Raw genomic sequence first — 22,166 nt, forward strand, 5'->3', positions numbered from 1 at the left:
CCCAGGTGGCTAACCTTGTTAGTGCCCCAATTTGGCACCTAATTAATTAATCAGGAACACTACTCTCCTGAGATGAAAACAGATTCAATATGAACACTCTTGGGGAAAACACGCCCAGGGGCAGGCCAAAGCAGCACTGCCCATAAGTTTCTATATTGACAGAGGTGTTTTAGACTATGCCCCCACTGTCTGGCTATAGGTTTCATGGAGCACTTGAATGTGGCTAGTGAGACAGAAGGGCTGAATTTTGTTTTATATTCAATTTCAATTTAAACACAAACCATCACACAATGGGGAGAACAGTTCTGTAGGGTTTGTAAAATGCCAAGGGGGAAGCTGAGCCCTGGAGACTGAGTCATGTAGCATGTTTGCAATTCTGTTTTTAGATTACAGTTGAACTCTCCTCCTCTTTGTTCCCGCTAGGTAAGGAACTAGGAGAGACCACAGCCCCCCTTCCAGTCACTGATCTCTGCTATAGTTTAACTGCTTCCTTCATTGTTCTTTACTGACTCAGATCAGATATCATCTAAGACCAGGGACAATTATATCTTCAGCATGGAATGTTATACATACCTTTCCTGAAAGCTGCCTCAACTAATCAGAACATTATGACTATGCATTAAGATGTACATAGGTGTCTGGGGGTGGTGGCTTACGTCTGTAATCCCAGTACTTTGGAAGGCTGGGGCGGGCAGATCACTTGAGACCAGGAGTTCAAGACCTGCCTGGCCAACATGGCAAAACCCCATCTCTACTAAAAAATACAAAAATTTGCCGGGTGTCATGGCACATGCCTGTAATCCCAACTATTCAGGAAGGGGAGGCATGAAAATCTCTTGAACCCAGACGTGGAGGTTGTAATGGGCCAAGATCAAGCCACTGTGCTCCAGCCTGGGAAACAGAGGCTCTGTCTGGCTTTGTCCAGATAAATGATCCCAAGCATCTACACTTTGAACAGGAAGGCTGACTTCCATTCTTTGGAATTTGTGCTTCTTGGGTAGGCCTGTTCTCAACATGTGTGCCTGAATAAAGTCTCTCTAAACTAGGTTCTGGCTTTTTTAACTATTTTAGATGGACAGATTCAAAGGAATTGTAGTAGCCAGCTCCACACTTAGGGCCACACCCGGTCAAGTGGCTGCAGTCCCAGGGGCAGCCACACGGTGGCGGTGTGAGACAGATTGAATCTGCTTCTGGGTCACTGGGGCAAAAGGACGTCGTACTCCAGCTCTTGCCCTTTAGGGGTTCACAGGCCACTTTGAAGGTGCCCAAACTTGAAGGTGAGCCTTATCCATACCCAAGAGCATGGCAGGAAAGCCTGTAGATCTTGGTTCTCCTGCCTCTTCTTTCTGGAAGCAAAGGGAAGTTCCACTGAAGGAAGAAGGCCCGGGCCCAAGATGCTAGAAGAAGCTTTAGTCCGGGCTCTTTCTCGCCAGGCCTGCTCTACCTTACTGCTTTCCTACCCTCTTCCCTCCCTAGCTCTTTTCAGCGCTTATCACCTCCCCAGCACCCATGCCACAGGGCAACAAGTAGCAGCACAGCCCCACCCTGCCCACTGTAGTTTCATCCCCTTCCTAGAGTTGCAACTGCCCCATGTGCTTCCACACAGTAGGAGCCAGGTCTCCCCTCCTCCCCTCTCCTCCTTAGGCTGGGCAAGGAGGCACAGAGGTGCTTAAAGAATCACCCCTGCCCCACAGGGCACCCTGACGGCACGTAATCCAGCCCTGCTCCCTGCTCTCTCTCATCCAAGAGGATAAGGGCCTCAACAATAAGCATGCCTGTGTTCAGGGACCTGGGTTGCCCCATGCCTGCCCTGGGCACAGCTGCAGGCAAGAGCTGAGCTCTCTCCATCCAGAGATCAAAACCAAAACAGCCCAGCTCCTGCCTCCAGCAGCCAACCTTATCATGGGGGCAGAGTAGGCAGGTGCTGCATCTGTAAAGATTAACTACTACACACCTTGACACTGCATGAGAAATGCTTGTCAGGGAACAGACTGGAGGAGGGGAAAATGATGTACAGTGAATCTGGTTTTGGCTGCCTGAAGCTCAGCGTCCTGTGACAGTTATACCTACCTTTTCGCTCCATGCCCACAGCCCAACTCCGAGGAAGACAACTCCAGCCAACTAAGCGGGGCAGAGGAAAGAGAGAGGAAGTTAGGTCAGAAACTAGCACTGTGACCATGCTTCATAGAGCGAAGTCCACATTGCCAGGCAGGGCATGCTCTAGCTCACATCCCACACGGCCCCTTGGGCCCTGCAGATGACAGGGGCCGGCAATGCCAGAATAAAGGGGCATTGAGGTTCTTCAGATAACCTGAACCCACCTTCCTGAATGTCTGGACAAACTCCATCAACCTCAGATGACCCCATGACCCACGGAGGGGAACAGGAAAAGATCCCAGAGCAGACTCCACCCTGGAGAGACTATGGGTCACAGACATCAGGCTGTGCCCTGTTTCTTCCCCTTTCTGCAACCCTGACTCTTATCAGTGTACTATCTGGTGTATAAGAAGACATCACCCCTTGTGAGGGCTGCCCCAGGTCCCCTCAGAGGTTCCCAAAGCAAGATCAGGCTGCACAGGGCCAGGTACCACCACAGGGTGAAGACAGAGGGAAGCAGAGACCAGCACCACCTCTGCCACACACGCCAGCTCTCCAGCCCTGGAGGTGGACACCAGGCACAGATAAGCAGCTACCCAGCGGCCCAGGCCATCCACTGGCCAGGGTTGAGCCTCCTCCCCGTGGTATCTATACTGAGTAGGGGGCGCACCTGTGCTCAGGATAGGCTGGGTTTTTAGCTAGAGAATGAAAACAGGCATGCTCTAAGCAATGAGCTCACCCCAGAAAAGAAGCACCCCCAACCCCAACCTCCCACCTGCAGGAGCCCACACCCCATGTGCACCACAACAGAAAGGGGCCCATCCAAATACATCACACAGGTTCCTGAACCAGGGAGGACTTTTCCATATAGAACAAAACACATTGTGGGCTCTGCTAATAAAGCTGCCTCCTGTTTTTCTATGAAGACTTTATACCACACTGGCATTTCACTGCCATTTATCAGCATCTCACGATAAATAACAGGACCACGTTTCTCTATGACTATCAGCTTTCCAGTGTGTTCTCAAGCCTTGAGACACTTCTGCCTACTTTACTCAATAACTAGCCTCAGGAATAGAATGGAAAGAAAAGGCTCAAGGGAAGCCCCAGGAATTCTCACCCAACCTGAAGGTGATCTGTGATCCAACCTCTTCTGGATCACAGATCACTTTCAGAAAATACACACATGCCCGGTATTTTGTATGAAATTTCAGAGGGTTCATAGCTTCCCACTGCTGGCTCCCACAGTGGTCTGTGAACAGTAAGTGAAGAAGCCTCACCAAGAACCAATCACTCCATTTACAAAAGCAGAGCACTGGGGCCCAGGGAGGGCCAAGACCAAAATGCCAGGCAGTGGGGAGAAAGGCTGAATCCCAAGTCTCAGTTCATTCATTCATTCCTCATTCATTCATTCAACAAATATTCATAGAGTGCATCCTGAGTGTCAGATACCGTGTCTCAAGTACTGGATAAAGCACCATGTGGGGCAGAGCTCCCTGGGCTCATTCCTGACCTTTTCCACCACACCACACCCATTTCCCGATTCTCGGTCCTCCCCTTAAACTGATCAGCTGGGAAGGGTTTTCTTGATGGAATGCATGACTGCTTCCTTTCTCTCTCCAGGTGTCTTACACTGGCATGCTGAGCTCCATCCCCACCCACCTTATTTAAGGTTCCCAGTGACCTGCCTCCTTCTTGCCAAAGCTGGAGGCCAAGACTTTTTTCTCATGGTATCTGGCTGGTCACTGGTCACAGCTGGTCATTCTTTCTTCCTCCAACTACTCCACTGACACACTCTGCTTTGGGGACCCCAAGCATATGCCCCTGGCTGCCTTCCTCCCTGCTCCTCCTCCTCCTTCAGACCCCTCTAGATGCTGGTAGGCCTCACTCACAGTCCTAGCTTCTTCACCCTGCCCTGAGCCCTCTAGATGATCTTGTAATTCACAAGGTTTAAATACCATCTATACACTGCCAACTGGCACACTCAGATCTCCAGTTGTGGCCATGCCCCGGGTCAAATACCCTAATTTGTTCTTCACTTGTTCTCTGAAGAGAGCTAACGATATTTCACTCTTACCTACTTCACTTGTTCTCTGAAGAGAGCTAACGGTATTTCACTCTTACCATGTCCCACTACACAGCCTTGGTCCCCCAACCCCAACCCAGCTCCCCACAACTCTTCTCCAACTCATTCGATGGCACCACCGTCCACCCAGCCAGTGTGAGAGAGAAAATCCAGACCCCAGGCTTGGTGTTTTCTTCCTCTTTTGCCCCACACTCCCCCAGGACTCTCTGCTGGTTCTGCCTCCAAATACACAGTGCATTTGACCAGCTTTCCTCCAGAGTCTCTGCTCCCACCTGCCCCGGCTCCACTCACTCGTCTGGATCCCACAGAATGCTTCTCATGGGTCCCCAAGCAACAAGACTGATCCTCAAAAATACAGAACCAGGAACTCCCCTCCTCGAAACTCTGCAGTGACTTCCCATGCAGACCTAGAATGAAATGCATGCCCTCTGTCATGGCCCCCAAGGCCTCTGCAGCCAGGCTTGGTGCACATCTCCCATGGCATCTCCTTCCCCCCTCCCTGCACCAGCGCCACTCCCTGGGCCACCCTGGCATTTCTGCTGTTTCTTGAAGTCATCAAACTCACCCCTGCCTCAGAGCCTGGACACTGTTCCCCCAGCCTGGAATGCTCTTCCTCCATATCCATTCCTGGCTCCTCCCTCACTACATTCAAGGCCTCCTTTTACTACTCTGCATGGAACTGCTCCCCATCCCCCACGTGTGACCTCCTCTTGATTTTCTTCGAAGCACTAATCCCAGATCCCCAGCTAAGCCATCCTGAGGACAGAGACGTTATCTGTTTTGTTCAGAGTGGCAGCCCAGTAACTTGGAGGACTTGGCCCCATAGTAGGCACAGGGCCCAATACCAGGACAGTGCTTGCCTGGGTCCTTCTAGCTACTACCCTCAGGCACATTTCTGGGTGTAATTCAATACAAAGGCATTCAGAGCAAATGTGGGCCAAGAAAAGCCCAGCCTGGCCCAGGTTCATGGTCAAGCTCTACATAGGGGCATTTGCCTCCGGTCAGAGCAAAACAAGCCCAGAGGCCAATGCCCCATCCAGCCTTCCCAACAGACATTCCAGCCCCTGCCTAACTGCTTCTCTTAACTGTGCACTCATCCCCTGGTGCCACATGAGACAGGAGAAAAGAGTCTGCCTTAAAAACACTCAACAAAACCACTGCTGGAACTCTCCTCTCTCCTCCCCACTGCACCTCACAGCTCACCCCTCCTCTCGCCTTGACTTCTATCATTTCCCACATTAATATCAGCCTCAGGCTGAGCACAGTGGCTCGCAGCAATTTGGGGGGGCTGAGTCAGGAGGATTGCTTGAGCCCAGGAGTTCAAGACCAGCGTGGGCAACACAGCAAGACCCCATCTAATTTAAAAAAATGTTTTTTTAAAAAAATTAGCTGGTATGGTGCCCATGTCTGTACTATCAGCTATCAGGAAGGCTGAGGTAGGAGGACTGCTTGAACTCGGGAGGTCGAGGCTGCAGTAAGCTGAGATTGCGCCACTACACCCCAGCCTAAATGGTGACAGAGTGAGACCAGGTCTCCCCAGCCCAAAAAAACCAGCCTCAGTTCCATCTATATTAATAAGTTCCTGTGAATTCATGCTGAGGTGCTGCTTTAATTGTTCTCCTAGATGACTAAATAGATACAATGGGAAGAGGTGACTGGTTTCAAAAAAGGAATTTTGCTCTGCACAAGTTCTCAAAAAAGACCCCTGATCTCAAGAGCAGTTCATATCTCCACCCTCAGGGGCCCGCTCCTGCTCACCTCTGTTCCAATCGCCCCTTCCCCAAACACAGGGCCACTTACCACTCTGCATATGGCCCACAGACCACATCCTCCCCAGCTTGCTGTTCTTCCCAAGGCCCCCCATCCCAGGAAAGCCCTGGCTGACTCTCTGTGGGCTGGGGAAGCCAGCTCCCCATTACTATGTGCAGTTCTCCTTCTCTCAGCTCTAGGAAAAAGAGCTTGGCTGGGTGTGGTGGCTCATTTCTGTAATCCCGTAACTTTGGAAGGCCAAGGCAGGTGGGATCACCTGAGGTCAGGAGTCTAAGCCCAGCCTGAGAAACCCCCAACATGGAGAAACCCCGTCTCTACTAAAAATACAAAATTAGTTGGGCATGGTGGTGCATGCCTGTAATGCCAGCTACTCGGGAGGCTGAGGCAGGAGAACTGCTTGAGCCCACGAGGCAGAGGTTGCAGTAAGCTAAGACTACACCAGTGCACTCCAGTCTAGACAACAAGAGCGAAACTCTGTCTCAAAATAAAAAAAGAATAAGGGTTTGTGTTGTTTTCCATTCTATTTTAAAGGAAGAACTAAAGTTAACTCACACCGGAAAGACAAGAACTTGGGGGTCACATGTCAGATCATGCGTTCAATGAACAGTGGCCCAGGGCAGTAGCTCTGAGCACCAACAATCCTGGTTTCAGAGACCAGGAGACTGAGGGAGGACCAGATAGAGTAAGTAACCTACCTGGGCGCTCACATAACAGTGCCATGAATGAACTGGGTCATTGGCCCACTTCACCCCAAAAGAACCCTTCCCTGGAACTCTGCAGCAGACAGTCCGTGGGGCCAGGCCGGGTAAGTCCTGGCTGCCAATCTTCTGGGAGTGAGGGTTCAGCTGAGTGCCCTTCTGCCTCAAGTGACCTTCTTTGTCTCCCTCTTATGACCTAACTGAATTACCTACTAAAGAACAGGGCCAGGCTCCGGCCAAGCTCAAGAGGAGACCAGCCAGTGTTCTGTCTGCCTAGACCAGCGAGCACCTAGACTGCTGTGGTCACCGCAAATAATGTCCCTTTCCTGGGAGCTGTGCACTCCATTAAACATTTAATGCACCAAATACTATCCCTCCGTGTCCCATAACACTGGCCCGGTTACCCTCATTTTTCAGATGGGAAAGCTCAAATGTAGAGCAATTTGGTCCTTTGCCCAAGGTCCTATGGCTAGCTAGTGGCAGACTTAAGAACCAAACCCGGATGCCTCTGACACTGGCAACACATTATCTCACCACCCACAGAGCAGCTGCTCAGGCCAGGAAGAATGAGCAGCAGCCCAAGCCTTCCGCACGGGGCACTCGCACAACGGCCCAGGGATGTAGGAGTTCCACAGGCGGGTTTTGGGGTTGTGCAGCTCTAAAGCCAAATGACCCACACTGTCATGTGGTAAAACCACTCTGTCCCAATCAGGGTAGGTGGACAAGGCAGCAGCGCCTCTTTGTGGATCATTGGGAAGATTCAATATTGACGTTTCACCTTAGGCAAATGTCCCTGTGAAAGAAGGCAGAAGGTCCTCTTGGGGCACTCTGGGCTGCTCCAGCCAGAGTCCAGACACAAGAAATCCACTTACCACATAAGCAAGCATGTGGCACTTTACCCAAGCACGATCAAGTCACAAAGGAAGTGCAGACACCCGGCCAGGCCCTGCTGAACTGGAAGAGAAAGATGCAGCTCCAGGCAGGTCAAAGGCAGCCTCTCATCCATGATTTAATGGCCTTGGCTCCTTGCAAGATTTCATTTAAGCATGTATAAAAGCACTTGGCAACTCCTGCAGGCCCCAGAGGCCTTTCCTCAGCAAGATCAAGGGAAACCACGAGCAGCAGGCGATACTCTCAGGCTCTGCCCTGCTGGCCTCTGGGTCTTGCACAATCCACACGCTGACTCAGGCTGACATTCACGGAGTCTCTTCTCCTGAACAAAGCCGGCTCTGGGTCCAGTCTCTGCTTTGCAGCTGCCTAGTGACAGGGCCTCATGCAAGTGTAAGACCTTCTCTGAGCCTCTGTTCTCCAGAAAACAGGGATGATCTTTCCTAGGTCACAAGAAGGTTGTAAAGACTGAAAGAACATTCTATGTGATGTGCTTACTCTAGGCACAGAGCCAGTCTTAAGATGGCCATGCCCTCCTGCAGGGCAGGCAGAGCAGAGACATGGGGGGCATTCAAAGATATACCACAAGCATCTGCTGTCATGAAGACACTGAGTCTCCTTCTCTCGACACTGGTTTTCTGTACCCCACTCCCAATTACTTCCAGCACCGGCCTCTGTCCTAAGACAAAGTCCTCCTTTCCAGAAGCACCTGTTTTACTGGGCTTCTGGAGACAACAGTGAAGCAGAGCTCAGGGAAACAGAGCCTTCTGGAGGCTTTTCAAGTGAGGTAGGAAAGAATGATGGAAAGAAAACAGCAGGGAGTGGAGGAAGCCAGGACTGAGACTCAGCTCTATCCCTAACTCACAGAGTCAGGGCCTCGAGGAAGCCCTCCCTCTCCTGGCCTCAGTCTGCCAACCTGCAAAATAAGCAGCAGGAGACCGATGACCTCCAAGGACCCATGTACCTCCCACTGGCTAAGCTTTGCCATCATAAATTACACCAGACGGAAACCCTACGGTCCTGGCACTCTCCAGGATAGGAAATCCCGAATCCAGCCCTGGGACATTCAGGGAACAAAAGAGATACTTGTGGCCACTTGAAATGCTGATAATTCAACTGAACTTGAGGTCAAAAAGCACCAGAGGGTGCAGACCCCAGACCCAACCTGGCCCTTAGAGCCCAGTGGGCCAAGGCAGGAGCTGCAGTTACCTGTCCTACACTGAAAGTCTGAACCAAGCCACTTGTCAGTGGGAGTTTGGGAAGTCTGGGAGCCGGAAGGGATGCTGGGCCTCAGCTTCCTTATGACAGCGAGAAACAAGAGTCCAGAGCAGGAGGTACCTTGCACAGGGTCACACAGCTATCACACCCCAGCTTTTCCTCCTGCCGGAAGGGTGGTTCTGAGAAAAAGCAACATATGTGCCCTCCCAGCAGAGCCAGTAAACGCATGTGAGGGCCCCAGTGTGGGGAAGGACTGTGCAAAGGGCTCTACAAGCAGCTTCCACAGCTATCTCTATGTTGCCAGATAACCAGGAGCTGAGCCCCACTGAGCCCTGCCCAGGAACCTGTGTCAAGGCCCTGGAAAGGAAGGAAGGCAGAGGGAGCAGAGCCACTCAAGAGAGGTGATAGGCAGCACCCCTGGGAGAGAGGGAACCCCCACCCTAACCTTGGCACAGTTCAGTGATAGTGAGTAGAAAACCAAGATACTAAAGCAGCGGTCAGCAGTCCTGTGAAAAGCCAAAGAGTAAATATTTTCAGCTTTGTGTGCTGGATGATCCCCATAGCAATTACTCAACTCTGCTGTTATAATGGGAAAGCAGCCATAGATAATACGTAAATGAATGGGTGTGGCTGTGTTCCAATAAAATTGTATGTGCAAAAAACAGGCAAAAGGCCAGGTTTCAACTGCAAGTCATAGTCTGCCAAGCTCAGCACTAAACTATCACACTAAAACCATCTGGACCTGGAGATGAAAGACAGGATTTCCTCTTGCTCAGCCACAAGAACCCTGGGATACCCCTATACTCAGGTCTCCAACGCTGATTTTTATATCACCGTAACAGGTCTTAATAGCCTAAAACTGTAAATAACACAAATGTTATATCCCCACAATAGACTATTACACAACAAGAATAAATGATCTACAACTATATACAACTGCATGAATGAATCTCACATATGATATTTAATGAAAGATGTCAGACACAAAAGACTTCATACTGTTAGGGAAAAATACTTCGCGGAAAAACTATAACTAACATTCAATCAAAAGTTACTAAATAGGCAAGAAAAGGAAAAAAGTGAGCTACAAGAGAAAAAAATTAGTAAATAAAAGACACAAGTATGACAGAGAAGATGAATTCACAATGACTTCAAAACAGGTATTGTAAATATGTTCAGGGATTTACAGGAAAATATAAATATGATGAGGAAAGAAATCAGAGACATAAAAAAGACCCAAATGTAACTACTAGAAATAAAGACCACAATATTAGAAATGAAGACTTCACTAGATGGGTTTAACAGCCAATGAGACACTACAGAAGAAAAAATCAGTCAAGCTGAAGACAAAGCCACAGAAACTAAACTAAAGGAGAGAGGTAAAACACTCAACAAAATCAAAAACTAAACTGAGCCTCTGTGACCTAGATAAACAACATCCTAGGAAAATGGGAGTGGGAAGGGGAGAAAAGGGCTGTACATTTGAAAACATAATGGCTAAAATATTCCAAATCTGATGAAAACGATAAACTCACAAATCTCAAAGGCCCAAAGAACCCAAACAGAATATACACAAATAAAACAATACCAGCATGTATAAAATTGCTAAAATCCAGAATAAAAGGAGAAACTTTTAAAATTAACCTGGGGGTGGAAGGTGACATAGTTCACAGAGTATGCTTATGCAAAATATTTTTACAAAATCAAGTGAAAACATATCAGAATGTCTGGGATGCAGAAAATGCACAGCTTCAACTATTTATATTAGAAAAAAAGGATCTAAAAATCAGTGATCTGATCTTCCACTTTAAGTAGCTAGGAAAAAGCAAAATAATCCCAAAGTAGAAAGGAAGAAATAATAAAAATAAGAGCAGCAATCAAGGTGAATGTGAATGTACTTAATGCTACTTAACTATCCACTTAAAATCGTTTCAATGGCAAATTTTCTTTTATGTATGTTGTACAATTAAAAAATAAAAAATAATTTCAAAAGATTTTTAAAAAGTAATTAAAAAGAGAAAATAGAGAAAGCATCACCTAACTAAAAAACATCAGATACAAAAGAGTTTAATTTATAGCAAATAGGAGGCAGAATAACCATAACCTAGGGAAGAGGTGGGGTGGGGTGGGCATGACTGTAGGGGCGCAAGGAAAGTTTCTGGGGTGATGGGAATGTTTTATATCTCCATTGTGATGACAGTGGTTATGTGGCATGTACAGCTGTCATCAAACTGTACAGTTAAAATGAATAAATGTTATTCTATCAGATATCAATAGAGGTGATCTTTATAAAACATCAATAGAGGTGATCTTTATAAAAAGGATTTCTATTAAAGAAAAAAGTGCAAATAAGAAAAATCACTCCTGTAGACTATGCCATGCTGATTATTTACCAGCCAAGGAGGCAGAGTTATACAAGGACACCAAGCTACATAGACTTGAAAGTACCTGCAAGCATTTAACAATCCTACCTGCCAAGTAATAATCTCAGAGCACCTTGAATATGCCTTCCTCAGTAATCCCAAACTGGCAGTCCCAGCCTCACACTTGCCTAAGTGGGGGAGATCAGGGGCTAAGGCCCCGCAGGGATCAGCACCACAGGCCACTCCTTAAATTCTAGTGGAGTTTCTGATTAAGCAATCCTTCCCTCTGCCTTGGCAAGTCTAAATGCAGAAATACACACACACACACACACACACACACACACGCCCCCTCTGTGCCAAAAGACAGTCAATTTTCTGTGAATTGGGACAATCATTCTGGAGATGTAATTTTGACTATATGTCAGGCACTCAAAACAATGTACACACCTTGTGACCCATTTAATCTCACTCCTGGGAATCTATCTCAGAATAATTTCCCTCCCTTCCCTAAAGGGAAGAACGAGTATTACACAAACTAATCACTCCATCCTTATCTAGGATAGCAAAAAAATTGGAAACAACCTAAGTGTCCAATATGGGAATTTCTAAAAATACAATTGGAAAGATAATGTTGCAACCTGGAATGTTCTATATTAGTAGATGCTGATATGAAAATCTCAAGACTGCAAGGATACTGCTCACAGGATATAAAACTGTGTGCTTGCAGACAGGATGCTGGGGCATGGAAGAGGGAATGCAATAAACCTGGGATGCCTTGTTTAGCCTTTATGAATTTCCATACAATTACAAAAGTTTATTAAATATTACTTAAAGAGAAAAAGGGACATCTTCCCAACACTGGAAACAAAAATATACCATACTCATTATTAAAACACTAGATTTTTCCCTTTTGACTGCATTACCAAGATGGAAGTGAAGAAATCATTTGCCTGAAGATCCAGGGATCAGGGCTAGGGGTCTGATATTACAGACACAGAGTTCAAGTCAAATAAGGGCAATTCTCCATCGGTCAGAAAAGCCCACGAACAGCAGACTATCCTAGGAGGTGGTAAGTCCTCTATAAAGAGGACCATAATAAAGGTCAGATGAAAAGAATAAGACCCCACCTGCAAAGACACCATACACAGGGGTAGGGGAAGATCTTTCCACCTTGGTTGGGCTTGTCTTCCCTCTCTTGGGCAGGGAGGCCACATGCCCAGTTTTACACAGGACAGGCCTGGGGTACACCTGTTGTTCTGGTAAAATTCTCAATAAACTCTCTCTTACTATCAAAAGTTTCCTGATTTGAACCTAGATTACATTTTCACCCTACTCACAGGAGGCATCTGTGACCTTGAAGGAAGAGGCCTCAAGCCACACTGGTCACAGAGCACAAATGTCCATGGTTCTCATCTCACTCAGAAACAGGCTGCACAGTGGCAAATTCACACATTATACAAGGGTAGGCTCAGATGTACCCAAGTCACTGAGAAAGCCAATGCTGTAGTGTCACTTAAAAAAAATTTTTTTTTTAAAGAACAAGTAGAGGACTCTCCTGTGTAACACAGGCCTACAGCCTACTTAGAAGGGGTCTCAGTTCTTCACTTTTAATCCATCTCTGAAGCAGATCCAGGCAAGGACTTTATCCAACCTTTGCATGCAGATTAAAGCCAATGCTTGTGTGGGAAAGCAACCCTGGAGTTGCAGACATCGTCTGAATCATCCCTCTAGAGGATTCACTCGGCAAACCCAGAAAAAGCTCAAATGTTTTGTGGAACCAGTGGGGGGTATAAATGAACAAAGACAAAGGGCCAAATGCCACTCCTCCATTGTACGCATCTCCCAGCTTCCTTTCCTCTGCATGTCAAAGTGAGATCTTCTGTACCCATTAACTACAACTCCCCAATGTGCCCTTCACCGGCCCCTAGCAACCAGCATTCTACTTCTGTCCCTATGATTCTGACTACTCTGAGTATCTCATATAAGTGGAATCATACAGTATTTGTCTTTTTGTGTCTAGCTTCTCTCACTCAGCATGGTTTACCCACGGTGTAGCATGTGACAGAACAGCCTTCCTTTTTAAGCTCTTTCATATCTATGTATCACATTGTTTATCCACTCAATCACTGATGGATACTTGGGTTGTTTCTACCTTTTGGCAACTGTAAATAATCCTGCTATAAATGTGCACATGGGTGTACAAATATCTCTTTTACATCCTGCTTTCAGCTCTGTTGATTATATCCAAAAGTGGAATTGTTGGATCATATGGTAATTCTATTTTTAACTTTTTGTGGAACTACCATACCGTTTACCACAGCAATTGCACCATTTCACGTTTTCACTAAGATGGCACAAAGGTTTCAATTTCTCCACATCCTCATTGACATCTGCTATCTTCCATTTTAAAAAACAATAGCCATCCCAATGGGTGTGAGGTGGTATCTCATTGTGGTTTTGATTTGCATTTAAATTTTGCACTAACAACAGGTCTAGCACAACCAAAGAATGATTTTTTTTTAAGTAAAAAACGCTAGCGCTCTTAAAAACCTACATTGCATGGAAGCATATTTTCCCTAACATCCTTGTGACAAGAACTTCATGAAGCCCATTCCATTCTCCTTCTGTAAACCAAGAGGTCCAGAACAGACATGCAAACATCAGTGGCGTCTACATTTCTCATCCCAAGCAGGTTTTAACAATCCCTGGGAAAACTGAAGTCAGAAAGAGAGCTTAAAAAATCTGTTAGTGACCAAAGGGTATTTATCTACAAAGAACGCTATTGTGAACATAATTCTAAGTACGGGCAAACTACTAATCAAACCTCGTATTGTCCCAACACCTAGAACTGGTCACAGAAGCAACAAGTTGCCTTCCGCCCAAAAACCTGCCTGCTAAGCCCAGTGTCCACCATCAGCAAGTGCAATCCTTCTGCACCACTGCTCCCTGTTAATTCATCAAACAAAATACATCTACCTGGGCTTTGCTTCAAAATAATCCAAAGTGTGGGGTGGGAGAATACAAATCAAATAAGCTAGATGGTGGGAACATGGAGTTCATTTAATTATCCTACTTTTATATTTTCTCCATTTTTTAAAAAAAGAAAACTTACCTCAAGGGATAAGGGCTTGGGCATTCCACTTTATACATTTTCAGCAACCCGAGGCAGACACTAGGCAGCTGAGAGTGCTCTTTCACAAGGAAAACACCAAGGCTTATCCAATCCAGGTCACTCAGCTCAGGGAGGCCCTGGGAGTCCAGAGCCAGCCTTGTACCCTCCTGCCACACCGTGAGATTCCCAGAGGGAAGTATGCCCCAGTCTCAGGCCGTACCCCACGTTGGCATCTTCAGGGCAGATGAAGACTGCACATCACTACCAGAAACCTAGTGGGGAGGGACCAGCAGCTTCTCCCTAAGCAAGGTGCTTCACCTTCCACTCTCATTTCCCAACCAACCTCTCTCATGCTTGGTCTTCCTGACTGCTCCTGTTTGTTCCTTCCTGTTCTGCCACAATGCACACTAACTGAAAAACAATTAACTTTCAACACACATTGCCAAATCTGCAAAACCCCCAAAACGCTGCAGCAAATTCAACCACCAAGCAGACTTGCTACCAAGCTGGATTCATGTACTCCACAACTGGAATATGGTGCTGCAAATGTGTTACTGGGCAAGTCAGTAGAGCTACCTGATGTCCAAAACTCTCTCCTGAGAACCTCTGAAGAAACAAAGGTATCAGGGCCCTCAGCCATGGCAGTAGTGGCAAAGTGTTGCTCTAGCTGCAGAAATCAAGATGAGAGGCGGAGGTGGAGGCACAAAGCCAAGCAGCACACCCAGAGAGGGGAGCGTCTGGGTGTCCAAGTGCCCAAGTGTCAGAATGCCTGCCTAGCCCAGCGACCCTCCACCATACACTTGGCTGGGTGTGCGGGATGGTGGAGGGGAACACCAGGTAAGGCCAGAGGGCTCACCAGACATGGACCAATGCTGCTCTGAGAAGCCACACATCATGAGGATAGAGCACAGACCACCGCATTAAGAGAGACCCAGAGGCACCACATCAAATACCCAGCAATGCCCTATTTCAGGGACAAAGATGCGGTTGTTGGTGCAAAGTTATCTGAGCACAGGAAAAGGCGTAGGCTAAAAGACCAAGCCATTGAATCCCACCTTATTTCTCTGGGATAGAAAATCCCCAAACACAGAGATAAATCACCAGGAGATGAGGCTGTAAAATCAAGCTTGCAAAGCAGAGAAAGCTTAGTAAGTCTGCCTTGTTTTCAAGAGTTTCAGTCCACCAGAAAATGCCAAATCTGCAGTAGAAGCAAAATGTGACGTCATGGTCACTCATTCTGTCCTCCTTACTCCACCTAGCCCCACGCAGATACTCATAAACTATGTTTAATGGTTTTAAAAGCCTCCGTGCATGATCATGTCTCCAGGCCCTCCTGCACAGAATCAATGTCTGCCTCTCCCTGGGCCAATCCCACTGGCAATAAACACATGCTGTATCTCCCTTAACCCACTGACCATCTCCAGCTAGAGTCCAGTTTTTCTTCCCTTCTTTAAGGTAAGCATTCTTGGAAGAACTGTCAAGAGTCACCCACTTCACTTCCTTACTTCCCATTGGCTCCTCAGCCAACTCCAGGTGGGTTTCCATCCACCCACCCCGATCCCCTACCCAGAGCACACAGTGGTCTCCTCAAGGTCATCAACAACCTCCACTTTGTCTAAGCCATTACCAATGTCTTGTCCTCATCCTTCTTCACCTCCCTGCACCATGACTGAATGTGCCTTTCCACTTGAAAGGCTTCTATAACACACAATCTCCTGGTCTTCCTTTTACCTCAGGCCACTCACCCTCAGCCAACTTGGGAGTGGGCTTTCTTCCTTGATCCAACCTTTAGCATACTAGGGCTCAATATTCTCAATCAACAGACCCATCTTCCATGCTCTCATCTGGTCCAGGCTTCCTCTGATGGTGGTTGGCCAAGACTTCCATCTTCAGGACAGTCAATGACAAAGGAAATGGTATCTCCCTGAGGCTGGCTATGAGATAACTAAACGTACCCTTCTACCCCAAATCCTATCTCAAAACCACCATCCATCCCCTCACTCTGCAGTCACTCCAAAATCAGATCATACCACCCAACTTACAAGCCTTCTAATAATGCTTTAAAGCATTAGAAAATAATTTCAACTATTTATTGAGACATGTATGACTCTCTGTGACCTGGCTCCTGCATACCTCTGTCCCTCCCACCTGTGTCCCTTCTCCCACTTACTCAGTTCCAGCCACATGGCCTTCTGTTTGTCCTTTGCACACACAAAGCTCATTCCTGCCTCTGGTCCTTTGCAGCTGCCATTCTCTCTGTCTGGAGCATTCTTCCCCAGACCCCTGCTTGGCCACCTCTTCGTTAGTACCCAGCTTTCAGCCCACAAGTCACCTCCACAGAATGCCTTTCCCTGTGCACCCTAGCCAAGGAGCATCTCCCTCACTGCTCTGTTGCTCAGGAGGCTGACATGGCTCTTGGTAACGCACTAAGCACTACAAGGGTACGATTTTATTGCCCTTGTCTGCTATCAACTCCCAGAACCTAAAACAGGACATGGCCCACACACAAAGTACCTTGCTGCTGATATCTCATTGGGGCATTCCCCAGGCTCGGAACAGGCAGTGGCAGGTGGTGGAAACAGACAGGCATCTGGGCCAGGACCCCAAGGCTTCCTGAACCCCCAAGGCTGGGTTGGCCTTACTGCGGCTTTCAATCACCTCGGCCTTTGGCCTTCTCCTGTCCCCATGGTTGCCACTGGTTCTGTGAGGGCAGGGCTCACTGTCCCTGCCCACCACCTTATCCCAGACCCTCCCATAGTGTCTGGCAAATTAAGAGTGTGTGGAAAACCATAATTTACTGAATGAAGGACTAAACAAGGGAATGTGGCCGCTCCCATCCACTTACCCAGAAGATGATGTTGTAGCTGAAAAGGAGGTACTTGTACCAGCAGCTGACCTTGGCGTTAGAGTATCTATAATAGTGCATCTTCTGAGAAGCAGAATCTGCGGAGAAATGTGTGATTGGTGAGATGGCAGGCTCAGCATTAAAACATCTCTCCCAAACCTGCTCATATGCAGATTCCAGAAAGCTCCCAATCATCTCCCTCGTGTCCCTTTACCGGTCCAAGCAGAGGTCTACTACCAAGGCCAGGTACAGATAATGCAAAACTCAGGTTAAATCGGCTCTCCAAAACACAAATGAAAGGATAAGGGAGATTTGTGAAGGAAGGAAGAAAGATGCTTTTTAAGTGTCTTCTAAGTACCAGGAATTCTGCTTGGAGCCTTCCCAAACATTGATCCCATCACCTCTCCATTGGGAATTGATTTTTTTCTACTTCATGGTTGAGGAAACAGTTCAGAAAGGTCACATGACTTGCCCAAGGGCAAGAGAGCAATGACAGCCCAGGACTGGAACCAAGGACAGGGGACTCCAAAGCCCATGTTCTTTCCACCCACCAGAGCCAACAGAAGAAACAGGGGCTTGACCACAAAGAGTCATGTTTGGGAGATGAACATGCAGGCAGGCCTGGACATGATCCAGCTGTGCCCAGTGAAGAAACATCAAGATGAGGGCCCCATACTCATTCATGCAACATTTTCTGAGAACCTCTGAAGCTCAGCCCTCACAGAAGTGAGGGAGCCCACAGCAGCCAGCAGCCATTCCCCCTACCTCCCTCACCTTCCTTCCCACCTTCCCCCACCCGCCTTCCCACCTCAACCCACCACAGCCACAGCTTTGTCCTCCAGGGCTGTCATAAAGCTTGTACTATACCACCTAGGTGGGAACACCCTGTGAACTGCACAGTGAAGGGTGGGGCTGCTGTTTTTTCTCTGTGTCTAACCTCCAAAGCAACCTCAGAGGTCCTACCTCAGGAGGATGCTATTTCTGAGGGCCTGACCTACCTTTATTGCTTTCCTTTTTGAACCCCAGTGGCAATCCAGGTGGACCCCTAAGTCCTCCATGGTCCCCTGCCCCCAATGCAGTGGCTGAACAGTGGGAAAGGAGGGAGTGCCTCAAGTGGACAGGTAGAAACAGGATCAGAGGTCTATGGGGCAGTGGTCCCATGCCAGCCCCCTGCTCACCTCCCACTTCCCAGGTGAGGAAAGTAACACAGCCCAAAGCAAAAGTAGACAAGGCCACCCTGGAGGTGAGGAGGTGACCCACTGCCAGTGAGAAACCAGCTTCCACGGAGTGGCTACTTGCAAAACCCCTTCCTGTGAGGCTGCCAAGGCAGGCTGGTTGCTGGTTTGCAATGTTCTGAGGATGAAGTGCCAAGAAGGGACATGAAACCATACTCCTCTGGAAACAGATCCTGTGACCACTCTACCTCTCCCACGGTGTGGAATTGACAGGCACAGCCTGGACACCACCACTCACCCACCGGCTACTTCTTCGCAGGAGGGCTGGGAGAGCCTGGCCTGTCTGACCTCAGAAACCAGCAGGGGAGAACGACAGGCAGACAGCTACCCAGCTGCCCCATCCCCACCTCCCCACTTACCACCACCCCACCATCAGAAGAGCACATCCATAAAACTCACCTCTAAGAATGAGTGTGGACACAACTACCTGTTGCCCAAGGACTCTGCAGGACACAAGAACATACAAGAGGCCTGAACACTGTCTGGGCCACATAGAGTGGCTGCAGGAAGAGAAGGAGCTCTCAGATAGACACAGGCGCCTTCCTTCAGCAACATGACCTCAGCCCATGCAAGTCCCTATCTCAGGGTCTCAGCATCTTCATCTAAAGCAGGGCTCTTAGCGACTTGCCCCTAACGTCACTGGCATGAAGAGCCTGGCTGGCAGCATCAGAACCACTTATTCTAAATACAGATCCCAGCTCCCAACACAAGGTTCTGATAAGGAGGTCCACGTTGGAGCCCTGAATCTGCATTTCTGACGAGTTGCCCTGGTGATACTGACATGCTGCCAGACCCATGCCCAGCAGATCAGGTATCAGCTTAGGCACCAAGGGCTGTAGCACTCCTCTTGGGGATCCTACAAAGGTAGATGGGCCTGTGACCTGTGGTGCAGCACACAAACTTGGAAAGAGCGGCTCCTTGTAGGCAACTAACTTAATGGTAGCTTTAGCTAACATTTACCAGCTTATGTTTCACAGATTACCGGATCCCAAAGCACAGGGGTGGTTTGTTAATTTTTTGTGTAGGTAGAGCCTCACTATGCTATGTTGACGAAGGTAGTCTCAAACTCCTGGCCTCAAGCAATCTTCCCACCAGGGCCTCCCAAATTGCTGACATTATCTGCATCAGCCACCACACACCCAGACAATGGTTTGGCTTTTTAAACTGTTTTTTTTCCTCTCTCTCTTTAGGGGAGGGTTGGGCTATCCAACCATAAATCCAGGACTAGATTAATGCATATAGGATGAAAAAATTTTTTGACCTAAAACTCAGGTACATTTATCACCGAGAACTGTCAATTCAGCTGGAAATGCCCTATGAGGCAGAAACATGTTCTAAGTGGTAAAAACCCTGTTCCTTTTTATGGAAAAGACAATCTTCTCCTCCTCTTCCTCGTGGTTCCCAGAGGAGCCTAAAAAGTAGAAGGCTGTGCCCTCCAGGGAGCTGGGCCTCAGGGACTGGGGAGGGCTGGTCAGGCATGGAATCGAATGCCTTGGGATCCTTTTACCTCATTTAACCCAACCCTGTAAAGAACCCTCCAGAAGCAGTAAGAAAAGCCAACATCCCCCTTCCTCCTTGACGAAAGCTCCACAAAGAAACCAGCTCATTAGGAAACACGTCTGTCTGCTTTCCAGTGTTGGTAGCTCACCTCTGCTCCCCTGCTCGAGGCCTTTGCAAAATGACTGTCCTGTGGTGACAGGGACTCTCAACGTTGAAGGTCCCTGGTCTCCTACAGCTCACACCCATTAAGTGTGCAGAACACGGAAAGGCTACAGGGAACACTTCATAGAAATGCAGGTGGCAGAGAGGCCAGCGCTCTGGAGCAAAGATTCTCTGTGGGATGCTTCGCTTCCCTCACCATCTGCTGCTTCACCTTCTTGCACCCAAGATGCATGACCAACTAGGAAACAATTCTGCCTTCAGATGCTGGGGTACACCCCGATGCCCATCAGAGACTCTCACAGCCACGACCTAATCCCCAAGGCCTCGCTCCCTCCTTGGTATTGTCAACACACGACACTACACTAGCCAGGTCCACACTGCGGAATAACTAGGAAGAAACCCCCACTCATCCAAGAAGAGGTATGCTCCACTCAGACGACGAATCCTGATGCACCTGCCACTTACAACCCAGAGCACATGCACTGACAGCCTTACATCACATTTGGCCCTTTTTGTACAACTCAGGATAACTCCATGAGGCCTAGGGGTGGGGCTATCCCAGTGACACTTTTCCCCCAACCTCAACCCACAGAAGAGGAAACTATTGCAAGAAACTGTTGCAGGAAAAATTTCAGTTTTCCTTCGCCCCCACTTCCCCAACCCTGCCCATTCACCTAAGCTCGGGACAGGGAGGGAAGGCACCTCTCACTCTGTCCCTCTCTGCTCCACTGGCCAGCGAGTAGAAAAGCAGGTCCTGACCCTCCATGGGGCTGGCAGATCCTGGTCTCCACAGAGATTAAGCTGAGGAGGGTAAATGGGAGACTCATTTTGGACTCCAGCCTAAGCCACATCCAGTGTACAGTGGCCTTCTATCTGTGGAGGGGTAATGATGGAACTGCACAACAGGTGTGGCGTGGAAGCTGCTGCAGAACCCCAAACGAGGGAAAAAGGACTGAGTGTTCCTGAGCCACTGAGAGAGCTATTATCACATGTATACAAAAAATGCAGGAAGGCTGATAAAGGCAGCAGTGCTGAATCTAGAACCCAGATCTGACCCAAAATGATCCCCAAAGTGACCACGGTCCCTAGCACCTCACCTCATTTGCTACACCACATCATACCAGAGGAAGGCAGAAGCTAGCCCTCTATGAGCAGATCCATCCACAATGAACATCCATCATCATTTATCTTAAACACATACACATGCCCGCAAGAAGACTAAGAATCTTCCAAAGAATAGAAATGAGTAAACTCTTCACAAATGTTAAGTACCATTCCAGCAGAGAAGAATCTCCAAAAGCTACTTTGTGTACAAAGAAAAAAAATTGAGACTGCAGACTGTCTCAACTCTAAGAACATGATACTAAATAAATCATCAGTGTGGCAGGTAAAAGGCACGTTTATCAAAACACCAACTTCTCAAAATGGGGCAAAGGGAGAATTGTTTAACAGTGGTGAGACAACTGGTTAGCAACCTGAGGGGAGTTAAATAATAAGCAAATAACAATTAGACATTTAAAGGGCATACGTACATGCACACACACACCCACACCCAGAGAACAGGGTATTTCAAGTTCATTTTACCCTCCTTCAACTTTTGAGGCAACAGGAAAAAACAATTCAAAGCACAAGACTACCAAGCCTGAACAGATAACAAATCGAAAAAATCCCCATGATTAAAAGTAGCATTAAAATACAAAAGGAAACACAAACGTTATCTCCAGCTGCGAAAATTATGACAGAATACATATCTGCAACCTATGGAGATCTGTACTTCAAAGAGACTCCCGTTGCAGACAAATGAAAAAAGGATATGAATATTATACACAAATGGAAGAATAACATAACAAATGGAAAAATAAGCCTGGGCAACATGGCCAAACACCATCTCTACAAAAAATACAAAAATTAGCCGGGCGTGGGAGACTGAGGTGGGAGGATCACTTGAGCCCAGGAGGTAGAGGCTGCCAGGAACAGTGATCACACCACAGCACTCCAGTCCTGGGTGACAAAGAAAGACCCGGTATTAAAAAAAAAAAAAAAAGAAAGAACAATATTCAATGTCACTGGAAATAAAACTTAAAGACAATCCAGATATACCATTTTATACTTTCTCTCTTTTTTTTTGAGACAAGAGTCCCGCTCTGTCACTCAAGCTGGAGTGCAATGGCGCAATCTCAGCCCACTGCAAC

At 47.8% G+C, this 22,166-nt stretch overlaps 1 protein-coding gene across 17 annotated transcripts in view; it reads right to left on the minus strand.

Moving 5' to 3' along the window:
- TSPAN14 (tetraspanin 14) overlaps window positions 1-22,166 on the minus strand; it is a 66,324-nt gene that overhangs the window by 15,068 nt on the left and 29,090 nt on the right. For 6 of the 17 annotated variants that reach the window (XM_078345451.1, XM_035267828.3, XM_078345449.1 and 3 more), the window contains 2 exons: window positions 17,078-17,175; window positions 2,071-2,121 (listed from right to left, as the gene is read on the minus strand). In XM_078345451.1, the coding sequence (XP_078201577.1) occupies window positions 2,071-2,121; window positions 17,078-17,158 (132 nt within the window). In that variant the 5' untranslated portion in view covers window positions 17,159-17,175. Of the gene's footprint in view, window positions 1-1,294; window positions 1,347-2,070; window positions 2,122-4,474; window positions 4,591-7,523; window positions 7,690-17,077; window positions 17,176-17,628; window positions 17,876-22,166 lie in introns of those variants that run through there. The other 11 variants (XM_078345448.1, XM_035267824.3, XM_078345445.1 and 8 more) reach the window with 5 other exon arrangements.

The sequence above is a fragment of the Callithrix jacchus genome, chromosome 12 (genome assembly GCF_049354715.1).
Source record: "Callithrix jacchus isolate 240 chromosome 12, calJac240_pri, whole genome shotgun sequence".
NCBI lineage: Eukaryota > Metazoa > Chordata > Mammalia > Primates > Cebidae > Callithrix > Callithrix jacchus.